General features: G+C 43.9%; 1 protein-coding gene across 3 annotated transcripts in view; it reads left to right on the top strand.

Moving 5' to 3' along the window:
- The window catches only part of PKHD1 (PKHD1 ciliary IPT domain containing fibrocystin/polyductin), a 239,609-nt gene that overhangs the window by 102,689 nt on the left and 123,767 nt on the right, over positions 1-13,153 (top strand). For all 3 annotated transcript variants that reach the window (XM_080997326.1, XM_080997327.1, XM_080997328.1), the window contains one exon: positions 3,486-3,698. In XM_080997326.1, the coding sequence (XP_080853452.1) occupies positions 3,486-3,698 (213 nt within the window). The remainder of the gene's footprint in view (positions 1-3,485; positions 3,699-13,153) is intronic.

Here is a 13,153-nt window from a genome sequence, read left to right as displayed (position 1 = left end):
TTAGAAGAGGGGTCAAGTGCTATGAAAGCAAGAATGAGCAGCAGCTTAAAAACAAGGAAAAAACCAACCCTTTAAGGCAGTAGCTGCATATCTTTTTTGTACTAACAGAGTGCAGGAAGGGATGGGTTCAGAGAACTAGCCGTTAAGACACAGTTGGACCTAAATGCTTGTAAACTTTGAAAGAGTTATAATTAAATCAGGCAAGGGGTTTGAATTTAATCCTTCCCTGTCATTTCTTTTCCTTTTTCCTTATGTTTATTCATTTGGCACTCTGGCTCTTAATAAGTGGCTGGATTTTCAAAAAGACAAAATTTACGGCAGCGCTCCCTTCTTTTAAAGTGGAATAGAACTTCGAGCATCACCTGAAAAGTAGATTTAGGCTTGCATTTATCACATACATTGACAATGGTTGTATGAGCTCCTTATTTCCCCCCATATAGCTTCAAACACTTTCAATTTTCTTTTCTTAAAAAACTGTGTTTTAGTCATAGTGGTATGAACAGTTCAGCATAGGGTTTTTCACATGTTTTCTCCCTTAGCCTTCCTCCCACCTGCCCAGGATTCACACTGGCTCACACAGTTCAAGCAAAGTTACTCCAGGAACACAAGAATTTTACTGCAACCTACTGAAGGAAAAGGGACGTGGGTGGCGCTGTGGGTTAAACCACAGAGATTGGGCCGATCAGAAGGTTGGCGGTTCAAATCCCCACGACGGGGTGAGCTCCCATTATTCGGTTCCTGCTCCTGCCAACTTAGCAATTCGAAAGCACATCAAGTGCAAGTAAATAAATAGGTACCGCTTTGGCGGGAAGGTAAACGGTGTTTCCGTGTGCTGCTCTGGTTCGTCAGAAGTGTCTTAGTCATGCTGGCCACATGACCGGGAAGCTGTATGCTGGCTCCCTCAGCCAGTAAAGCGAGATGAGCTCCGCAACCCCAGATTCGTCTGCGACTGAACCTAATGGTCAGGGGTCCCTTTACTTTTACCTTCACTGAAGGAAAAGGATTGCTGGTTGCCTCTTCAGTGGCGTAGCGTGGGGGGTGCAGGGGGGGCCGGCCGCACTGGGCGCAACATCTGGGGGGCGTGCTCGCACTCGCAGCTCTCTGCCCCTACCTGGCTCCACGGGTTAGGGGGCGCAAATTACTTGCCTTGCCCCGGGTGCTGACAACCCACGCTACGCCACTGTGCCTCTTTAAAGATTAGTAGCAGCATATCACTGGATATCATTTTTAGTTGGGCCAAAAGGTCACTCATATATTCCAGTAGTCTAATTGGTTTGCTTTCTGTTCTAATTTTACATAGGCTACAATATTCTCCTCAGAATGCAAATAAAGCATTTGACCTGTGCCGCCCAGGTCCATATCTGCTTGCAATTATTCATGTTCATATTGGACACACACACTTAAGTCTAACCTGAAATAGCAGTCTGGCTATTTTTCAGTGCAGTAAAATGATGACTTGGCTCTGTATAACCTGTAGTATCTGATATGGAGTTGACCGGCCTCAAATGATGAAACGGGAGTTAAAAGTGAGATCAAAAATGCTGCTTTTGTTCTTTGACAATAGGTACTCACATATTCAGTATGAAGATTTATGCACGTCACAAAACTCGTTCAGGCTACTGGATCTGGCAAACTGTATTATCTGACAAAGTAATAGCAGAATCCTATACATGTCTACTCAGAAGTAACCCAACTGAGTTCAATAGGACTTACCCTGAAGTATCAAAACAACACAATTGTTTAGAAATATGGTTTTCTCCTTATTTCATATGTAAATCAGGGCTCTAAAAATCTTTGGTTCCATTTTTGCAAAGCTCCAGAAGAGACTTGCTCTCTTGAAAGGTGTTAACTTTCTCCTTGTAGAAGATTTTCTCTTCGTGGAAAAGATCTTTTATATCAGGGATGGGGAACTTTGGCCCTTCAGATGTAGGGAACCGCAGTTCCATGACGCTTACCATTGTTCATGCTTCCAGGGACTGATGGGAATGGGAGTCCAATGACATCTCCATTTCTGTTTTGTATACTACCCAATGTATATTGCATACCCTTCAACTGTCCTGTTTTAAGCGGGACATCCTGGAATCACAGAAGCCAATCCCAGTTTATGTTTGATTCCCGGATGTCCCATGTTTTGGTCCGGTATTCTAGGGTGAGTCTTTGTGCCTGAGCGCTGGACCAAAAGATTCTGGCGCTCGTGATCAGGGTCATGCCAGAGTGCTGAAGGTCCAGCACTCCAACATGACCCTCTGATGAGCCCAGAGTGCTGGTGTTGTGCTCTCGTGCCATGCACTCACCCCACTTTTTTGGGGGTGAGAGGATGATGTGGGACACATGAGTGGCCCAGGAGCGATGAGTGTCCTAATTTCAGGTAAGAAAAAGTTTGAAAGCGAAGTATGTTAGAGTTTGCCTTTGTATTTAAATTTATGTTTATTATGTTCAGGATTTTGTTATTTATTTATTTATTTATAAATAAATAAATAAATAAATAAATAAATAAATAAAGCAAGCAAGCAAGCAAGCAGGCAAGCAAGCATAGTAGAGAGTGGGACAAGGAATAAAATGTAGTTGTTTTTATTAAATATAAACTGCAAGACGTAACCAATACAAGTAAAAATTCACTTTTAAAGACCAGATTATCACAGTGTTGTAGGTGAGGGGGATTGTGGACAGAGCTGGTGCAGATAGCTTCTTTTTTTACCAACATGTCTTTGAAAACCCTCCCATAATGACCTGGTGAGAGCTGCTTCATGCTTTTTTCATTTTGGAGATACAGTGGTACTTTGGTTTTTGAACGTAATCTGTTCCGGAAGACCGTTCGAGTTCTGAAACGTTTGACAACTGAAAATAGCTGACATCTAGGCCTCAGGATGGATGCGGGTGGCGCTGTGGGTTAAACCACAGAGCCTAGGGCTTGCCGATCAGAAGGTCAGCGGTTCGAATCCCTGCGAAGGGGTGAGCTCCCGTTGCTCGGTCCCTGCTCCTGCCAACCTAGCAGTTCGAAAGCACATCAAAGTGCAAGTAGATAAATAGGTACTGCTCTGGCGGAAAGGTAAACAGCGTTTCCGTGCACTGCTCTGGTTCGCCAGAAGCGCCTTAGTCATGCTGGCCACATGACCCGGAAGCTGTACACCGGCTCCCTCGGCCAATAAAGCGAGATGAGCACTGCAACCCCAGAGCCGGCCACAACTGGACCTAATGGTCAGGGGCCCCTTTACCTTTAGGCATCAGGATCTTGCACTCAGAGGAAGCCGCATGGCATGTTCAACTTCCGAGGCGTGCTCGAAAACTGAAGCATTTACTTTTGGGTTTACGGTGTACAAAAACTGAAATGTTCATCAACGGAGACGTTCAAAAACTGAGGTACCACTGTAATGTTTGCCTTCTTTGTTGGGGCAGGGGGATAGTGGGGAGATTATATAATCTGCTATGTTGCTGAGACTACACCTTCCTACTCTTAATTATTGTTAATGCTGTTTCTCTTTCAGGAGGCAGGCTTGTGTTTGTTGGCCCTGGGCCAATAGAGCTCCATGCTCATTACATTCTGGTGTCAGATGGAGGAGAACTTCGGGTTGGCTCTCCTGGTCAGCCTTTCTGTGGCAAAGCCCAACTCCACCTCCGGGGCAGTTTGCACTCTCCTGCATCCTTTCCATATGGGGCCAAATTTCTGGCTGTGAGGAACGGAACCCTTTCTATGCACGGTGAGCTTTAGCCACAATTGTGTGATAGATGTGTAAAAAATGCTCAGTGTTAACAAAACCCATATTTTCCATTTTATTAAAATAGCTTGCACTCGAATCTCTCTTAAAGAGAACTGTGGAATATTGCAGCAGCCCTGAACATCCACTCTCAGTTAAAAAGGTGTAGGAATTATTTGCACCGTCTCTAATGCTGTGGTAGAGCATCTCCAGGTAGGGGTGGTCTTATTCTCAGGATAAGGCAGCTTCCTGTAGTGGAAGGGCCAGAGTTCAGTGGTAGAACATGGCTTTGCATGCAAAAGGTCCCAGATTCCATTCCTAGCAGCTCCAGAAGACTCCTTGCCTGAAATCCTGGAGAGCAGCTGCTAGCCTGTGTAATGCAGGCAAGTTCCAGTGGTCTGACTTAGTATAAGGCAGCTTCCTATGTACTTTCTACTTAGGATAGAGCCAAGACAGGTGATTTAGGTTCTGAAAACGATGTTTTATTCCCCAATTAGTTAAGTCCTTCCTTGCATACGTACATGGCAAAGTCAGTTTGGGTAGACAGCTTCTTTTTAGCAAAACCCTGATATGTTCGTACTAGTACACTGCTTTGCATTGTGTCTAGAGTGAGTTCTGAATTACTGTGCTCCATCTAGGCACCATAGTAACACTATGGCCCAGGTTTGTCTCTCATTATCCTTCTCTTTTGTATAATAAGCTATACCAAATATTATATTCATTAATTTAAGAATTTCTATCCTGCCCTTCATGATACGGTCATAGGACGGGTTACAGCATATCAAAATACATTAATTAAATACAACCAACACACATTAATGCTTGAAGGTGCAATATGGTCGCTGCTTACTCTGAAGAGCATCACAAAAAAGAAAGGCCCAAATGACGCAAGCGAAATTCTTGGAGGGATGTCTCCGTTTCCACCAAGGTCAGGCTGTTCAATTTACATTGCCTAGGCAACTGCTTAATATGCCACACTGTTCCTGTGGCTGGCGATGTCTCAAACATCACTCTTGCTGATAATGAATTCAAGTGGTGAGTGCTGACAGAATGAGGTCACTGAGAAACACGAGGGCAGTGTTGGCCTTCTCAAGGGAACCCTGATGTTTCCAGAAGTAAATAAATAGATAATAAAACCAAAGGGTGCTAGCCAGCTCCAAACGCGAGCCTTCTACCATGATATGGTACAGGAGGCAGAGGGAACGCATGGGACCTGCATCCCAAGGTCTGAACAGCATTGGAAGGAGCCCTGAAGAGGAGGACCTCTTTCAGAGGGGTGGAGATACAGAGCAACATTTTTTATTGGTCTTGCTTCTTCTCCTGATTGATGACCTGACAGAACTATGGAGTGCCAGCATTTTCTTTCTGCTTGGATTTTACTAGTGTCCAATGCCTTCCCCTTGTGTTGCTAGCAGGAGAAGCATTTGTATGGAAGGCAACAGGACCTTGTCTCCAGAGCATTTGACCTAGGTGCCATAAAAAGACAGACGGAAGGAACATCCACATGAAACACCAATGACTATTTCTAGTCATGTCCATGGCTGTAGAGAGTAGACCGGGTGATCAAAAAGAGTCAGTAAGGGAGAAGAACTGGGTGGCCTTGCCCATTCTATTGGAAACATCTTTTGGTTTCAATCCTTCAGCAATGATGCAAGAAATATTGGGCTTGCCATCCCATCTCCTGTCCGAGGCGCAGTTCCAGTGCATGGGTACAATTAAGTTTCACTCAAAGCGTGTAATCCACCATTTAGTCGTAATGCAATTGAGCCTCTATAAGTAAGATGAAAAAAAGAACACATACTTTTCTGCCTTCATGCTGCTTATGTCAAATACAAACACATTTTCCTGGTTCCAATATGGCATCAACCTAGCTTGTAGTATAAAACAAATTGGAGTGCTTGTCAACATTTTTATAGTTTTGAAATAAATGTGTATAGCTAGAGCAGATCTAAATCATTAAACAAACAGGCTTTTGAGGGGGAGAGAAATCAGCTGTCTGAGTAGACAGGATTGAATGTAATTTAATTTCTTATTTTCCTTCCAATAGAAAATTTGGAAGGAAGCATTCTATAGCAATGGCTGAATGCTGATTGTTTAGTAACTGCCTGTCAGCTTCTTCCTTTGATATGTTAATATGACTCAGGGTTTTCCCAGAATTCTCTCCAAGCGGCAGTCCTGTGCTCGGGTGGTCGGAGTAGACGGGGAAATTGCACTGTTGCCTTTGGCTTTACCCAGCTCCCCTGCCAATCAGACCACACTCCCCATAAACTGCCTGCCAATCACATGTCAGCTTTAAAGGAGGTCTCAGTCAGCTGGGGTAACTTGAATTTTTGACAATGTAATTATGGCCCTTGTGTCCACAGCAGAAGCCTGAATAGGATGGAGGGAATTTTTTTATTTTTATTGATTGTTCAGAAGTGAAATTTATCAATGTCTCTGGCTCTGTTCATATGTATTCCCCAAGAAACTCTCCTGACAAGTTTCCAAAGAGAAATCTAGCTTGGTGGCCTTGGCCATATCTTTGTCCTTTCCATTATAATCGATCTAGACGGGCTGGCTGTAGTTCCTGAGAGAACATGCAGAATTTCAGGTGGTGCAAGCTTTGTTCAAGAGATAGCATGCAAAAGAATTACAGTCGACATGCTGCAAATAAAACAAACCTATCCATTTTTTTCCACTACGGCACAGATGAACTGTTTGATTGGTGTCTGGTGCAAGACACTTCAACACTGGAAGTGTCTGAACTTGTGTGTGAACATGACGTATACAGAGTACCTTGATACTATTCCTGACATAGTCAGGAATTCTCTCACCCTTCACCCTGTCCTTCTGTGCTGCTCCTGCCTCTCTTGCTCTCTTATGGATAATTCCAGAGTCTTTGCAAACCTGAATCCTGGATGCAGAATAAACTAAACAAAGGCACTGTAGTTCTGAATCCAGTTCTCAGGCAACACTGAGAGCTTTGGGTCTCTCTGAGCTGATTGAGGTGTTTCCATTCTAGGCATTTAGCATGGAATTGCAATATTTAGGTTGCTCACTTTGGACAGAGCATTTATATGATGCATCGTCCAGTTATTGTCATCCTGTATTTTCCCTACCAGAAGAATAGTACAATCCTCCTGGTGTAGGTACCATTAGTGATACTCTTCTATGCATATATTTGAAGGGCAGGAGTTAGAAGGAGGCTTGGCTATATAGCCGGTGGCTGAACCAGTAACAGCTCAGCACACAAGCACCATAACCATTTTAGCATTTTGTTATTTTTAAAAACTTTTATTTAATGTTAACTGCTAATTTTATCTAGTTGGAAATAGCACTAAAATGCTTTTTAATTTTTTATTTTAATATGCTCTTTTTATTTTATTACATTGTAATACCAATTTAAATAATAAATCAGAAGAAAAAATCTTTCCAGTTGCCACAATAAACCACCTTGCTGAAATGACATGGAAAGGGTTCCCCAGTCATTATTATTATTATTATTATTTTAATTATAGTTTGCCAGATCCAGATGCAAGCCGTTCCTTGTAGGGCAATGAAATGGTGTCTACTGCAAAGATTATAGTGAATGTGTGCTTTGCTTCAAAAGGTTGTTCAGGTGAATTGGACCTTCCTGTTCCTCATCTTCAGCACTGGATATGACATAGCAGAATGTATACATAAAAGGGTGCATACACCCAGCAGTGTGGAGAGTTAAACACAATTCTTCTTATAGCCAAAAGAAGCCCAGTGATTGGGTAACACTGGGAGCAACGTGTTTGGAAGTAGCTTTGGTTTCTCACCTTATTTTAGCGTTTCAGTGGAAGATGCTATGTACTTTTACATAAAGCATGAATCATGAATAGTTGTTTAAAAATGTGAACTAGAGCTGAGCTCCTGTTGAAATGTGGACCTAGATCACAGCAAGTAGCTTTTGGCTAATCAAGGCATCCTGGAGGTTTATGTATTCCAAATTCTAGGTTTGTCTTTTACCATGGAATCATCAGTCTTCCTTTCTTCACACCCCCACCACTCCAATTCCCCTTCATAATGACCGACTTTTAGCTCCTGAAGTTATAGGCAACAGATCTTAACATTTGGATGATCATCTTGCCCTACACTGATGTTCCTAAAAGCGCTCATTCTGTCTCGTTCACTAACTGCTTAGGAGATTAACTGGCAATAATGGAAAATGTGAGAAGCTGGTGATGAGTCTGTGTTGTACTTACGCACTTAGCCCTCATGATATCTTCCTCCCTTTCATACCAGTGCAATCTAAATTACAGGTTCATTGCATTGCACATCACATCTTGCCAGCTTGGCCCCTGATGCTATTGTCAACTGGCAATACTTATGGAAAATACTGGCAGCACTTTGCTAGCATTATAATGGTTGCAATATTGTAATGCAGCAGTTGGTTCACCCTAACTTAATTTGCTAGTGTTGGGCGGGACTAAATCCTAAATGTGGTGCTTTTAATAAATGATTTAGGGAAATGGTAAAATAACTGACTGAAAACAAGACTGTTGTTGCCAGTAGCAGATTGCAGGGTGGTGTGGTGGACCTTACCAGGGAGATTGGAAGAGGAAAGGCAGCGGGGAGTTCTGCTCATTCCCCTCTGGGGGTCTGGCATTGCTGCCAGGCCTCTGATGCCTCAGCCCTAGGGAATTTCTCTTTGCCGGGAACTCCGGTTAGCAAGAGACCAATCCACTCTCTCACCGGCTGAGGGACTTGGATTCAGCCTGCCTGAAAATTGACTAATTGCAGGTGAGCCCAGAGGTGGTCTTTTGGGTGGTGGGCGCAGTGGACTGGGGTCCAAAGAGGACTTCACTCCAGTCCACTCCATCAAAATAAAAGGTGGCCCACTCCTTCACTGGCACCACCGGTGTCCCCCCCCCCTTTTTCCTACCCACACTTGGTTTCATCTTGTTACCATAAGTAGTTGTTAGGTGCTTGACCTCGCTATGGAGGCTCCCCCTATTCGGGGCCAGGAGGTATTTTTATGTCAGGTTAATTGGCCTTGTCTGAGGGTTTTGCCTTCCTCCCAACTTTGGTGGGTTAGGCATGGTTGGAGGGGATGTTGTAAGCCTCTGCCTGTCCTTCTAGGGGAATGGAGTATCCCATTAATGGGATCCAGGACGAGGGCTAGTATCGGGTTGAAATAGGCTAGAACTTTTATTGATTACAGGTGTAAGTAGTTTTTGGCCAAGGTATTGGGTATGTATCTGGTATCAAGCAATGCACCTACTGTTTAATAAATAAGGCGGGGCCATCCCCTGGCATACATCAGATGTTACGATCCCGCCAGGGCCACCATTGGGAAGGGTGCTATGGCTGCTGGACTCCCAGACACCCCCTCTTCCTGGACCCCTTTAATGGTGTCTCCAGATTGGCCTGTTCCAACAGACCTTTGCCACCAATGCCTGTGCGGTTGGAAGGGGAGACGCTGAGCGTTCCACCCACGGCCGAATGGGGAGGAAAAAGAATGGGCCCCTGGAGCCCAGGTAAGTGGAGACCCCTAGCTACTGATATACTTTGAGACTTATGGAGAAGAATTGTCTTGAAGGCCTGCTTCTTGGGTAAGAGGAATAACACGTTCTTGAAAATTGCTCCCAAGTATAAGCTACAAAACACGGTGATTAATTTAATATTTGTGTTTCTAGGTAGTTATCCCTTTTCCAAAATATTATGTATGGGGAAAAAAGAAAGAAAAAAAGTTGTCTGATGTGAGATGGTACGAGAAAAGTTCCAAATTTTGCACCATGATGCAATGGGAAATTCTACTTTCCTGCAGTAGGCTGTTCTTCTGAAGTACTTTCTCTTTGATACTAGGAAGCTTCAGGGGGTTTTGCTTAAGGAGTTCTCAGTAACCCAGGACACTGAATATTCCTTAGCAGCAAATAGTGATATGGAATAGATTCATTTTCCATGTCTAGAGGACTTAGTCATCATAAATAAGCAAAGACCTCCTGTTTTATCAGAGGGAACGTACGAAAAGCTTGCAGAGTGTCAACCAGCATATAAGCAACTTGAGAGAAGTTTGCTTTGCATCAACAAGCTGCCTACACAGAGAATTTGGCCTGAAGTGGCTTACGGAGGTGGCTCTAAACTTTCACGACAGGGAACAAACAGCGCCTGATTTATAGAAGTTGTGGAAGCTCCTTCCTATTTCAGCTACCCTGGTGCTCATAATGTTGCCAAAGCACAAATAGAAAAGATAGAAGAGAAAATCCACATTGATTTTGAATGGCTGCAGTTTGCTCAGGTCAAACTTAACTTATCCAAGAGCTGTTTGGCAAAATGTTTAGAGGAAGATTTTAGGCTTCCAGAGCTGCTGAAGAAAAACTGAATGCAGGCTGTTGCTACAGGGCCACAATTCAATGGTATTGCACATGGTTTACATGTAGAACAGGGGTAGCTGGCAGAGGAGCTGGGTATAGGGGGTGCAAGAGGCTTCAGTCCCCTCAGTATTTTGAGGCAGGGGGCCCTGCCCTCCCAATATTGAGGGGGCCGACATTCCCTGCTGCTGCCAGGTGCCCTCCGCAGACTCCAGCCCCTGCCCAAGAGCCCAGGAGCTAGGAGGGGGTTGGAACGAGCGAAATTGAAGATCGCCCTCCGCGTGTTCTGCCCCTGCCAGGCACATGCACGGAAATGGAGGCTGAGCATGGAGCCCAGCAGCCATGCTCTGTCTCTCCCCCCCACCCAATGCCATGAGGAGAAGGAGGGCGAGCACAGAGCACAGCTCGACACTCCCCATTCAACACCCAGTGCACAAGCACTGGTGGGATGCCATGTGGCTTGGCCTGCTGCGTGGAGGGGCAAGTTTGCACCCCTGGTAGCTGGTAACCTTTTGTCGACTGGGGTCCATGTTGACCCTACCGATGGAGAGACCTCTCTTGAAAGAAGCAAAGAAAGGCCAAAGGCTTCTGAAGGCTGCAGATTCACTTGTTGGTGAGTCACAGGGCGCTTCGGATGATGCAGAGCACTTACAACTCCAGCTCAGCGGCATGTTACGGGTTTTTGCATTGGGTGGGTGTTGAATTGCAGGATTGAGGACATGGAAATTGCTCCCAAATTACCCCACTGCACTTGGGGAAGCCCACAGCAGAAGGTAAGAAAATTCAAGGGGGAAAATTCCAAGTGTTTTTTGGTAGCCCATGGAGATCTTGGCATTTGATGCATTACTGTATTTTAATGTTGTGTTGGAAGCTGCCCAGAGTGGCTGGGGAAACCCAGCCAGATGGGCGGGGTATAAATAATAAATTATTATTATTATTATTATTATTATTATTATTATTATTATTTATTTGCTGGTTTCAAATTTGGCAGCATTCTTCTGTGGGGAAGATATGCTTTATTTTCCTCCTAAAACAAAACAAAACAAAACAAATCCTATGGCCTTGGCCTAATAGTATGTTGATGGAAAGGGGACGGCAGAGAAAAATTAAAGCAGGAGCCCTGACTATTTTTTTCTGAGGTCCCACACCCAACAACAGTATTGCCCAGGTACATTGCCTTGGTTGGGTCCCTGCACTCTGCTGGTACATGTCATCCCCGGCAGATGACTGAAAGAAGAGATGACAGATGAATGTTGTCCTTGACAGAAAAAAATGGTTGCCAACCTCTGTTTACAGCCATCGATAGTTTCAGCATACTCTGCTTGTAATATTTTTCCTCTTTCTTGTTTTATTGTGTTAAACTTCAAATATATAGTTTCAGCACAAGCAGGTTATTTAACACCTCAAAGGATGCATCTATAAAGCAACTTTGTGTACCTAGTCTACTGAGTACTGTATTTTTTGCCCTATAGGACGCACTGGCCCATAGGGCGCATCTAGTTTTTTTGGGGGGAAATAAATAAATAAATAAATATCCCCCCCCCCCCGGCCGCGGGAAGCCCGAGCTTCTCCCGACCCCAGCCCCCAGAACAGGCTGCTGCCCGCAAGCCTTGCGAGCCCGGCGGGAACTCCCCATAGGAGGGGAAAAAGTGTGTTCTATAGGGCGAAAAATACGGTATTTACAAAATTTCCCAAAAAACCTTATTTTCTCTTTTGAGTTGAAGAAGAATGGGGAGTGGGATGAGGCCTACTTTCCAACACAGCTGAGAATGATGATGGCAATGGATTTGAAATGGAGTGCTCCACACAAATACTGTTGTAGAAGAGTGCAGGTCGCATCCAGTTATTTTGTAGATATTCAGAGTAATACAGTATGCTGCATGGTTGATATTGCAATACATTGAAAGCATTTATGTGTCTTAATTTACAGAGTGCACAGTTATGTTTCTGTTCCAACTGGTGTAGGTGTTGCCTCCAAAAATAGTCTGTGGAAGAGTTGTTTTCCAACCGGCACTAGTTAATAATTAAAAAATGAATTAAATAATTGAGGAGTTGCATTGAGCCAATCCATATTTTAGTACTTGGGAATGTTTCCAGTGGCAGGCCTTTTGGTAAAGAATAATCGTAGTGATTTTAATTCCCCTTGCTTTTGACTGCCATCCTTTTATGAGAAATAGAATGCCATCTCTGGTGGGTTTATTTCTGCCCCCTTCCCCAAGTACTGCTGTGGTGCTTGCGATAGCCCCTTGTGAACAATCTCTTTCTGGTGACAAGACTTCTTCCCAAAGCATTTTGTCTGTTGCAGAGGGCAAGCAAAGGGGTGATGGATCATCCTGAAAATCGTCAGAGGAAGCATTTGCCCCCCAGGCCTTGTTCTCCCTAAGTTCTTCCCTCATCCCAGTGCCAAATTTTCTTTGGAATTGGCTCAGACTCCAGTTTTTGGAGGAAATCCAGCTTGTTGTTCTGTAGAGGTGGAACTCTCTGGAGGTTTCTCCGGGGGAATTCAAGGCGATGCTAAAATGGCACGGAAGGCGACTTCAGCAACTATTAGTCACTCCTGGTTGGCACAGCTGTTGGAACTTTCAGCTAATGAACCAGTAATTTATGAAAGCTGGGAAAGCTGATGATCTATCTTTTCTGCTTTTGGATTATTTCCACAATTCATGAAGGTTAATCAAATGTCAGGTTCCCAGTATACGGGTATAGATGTACTCGTTAATACTTGTGGTCATATATTGCTTGTTATGTCATGAGAGTTCAGAGCCTTGTTTTCTAATTTTGAATGGAATGTGATTGTATTAATGGCAGGAACTGATCATTTGTTTTTCATTTCACTCAGCTTTCCCAACTCTTAACTCCCATCAGTCCTAGCCATTGGATGATGTAGGGGGTAGTCCAAGACTTCAGGAAATCAGTCAGTCTGAGAAGGCTTGTCTAAGTGGGGTCAACGCAGTGTATTTCCCTTTATTGCATTTTAGACATGCAGACTGATGTCTGTCTTTTAGGTTTTTCCTTTGGCATGGCCTGTGCATAACTTTGCCTATTTAACTGTCTTAGCTCACAGTAAATAGGAGGCATTGATAATTCCACATGGTTTAAGTTGCCTTATAATATGCCTACAACATTACTTACAATAAATGG

The sequence above is a fragment of the Podarcis pityusensis genome (assembly GCF_964106645.2).
Source record: "Podarcis pityusensis genome assembly, chromosome: 3".
Taxonomy (NCBI): Eukaryota; Metazoa; Chordata; class Lepidosauria; order Squamata; family Lacertidae; genus Podarcis; species Podarcis pityusensis.
The sequence above is the reverse complement of the archived record's forward strand: the minus strand, read 5'-3'. Positions and strand labels throughout refer to the sequence as shown.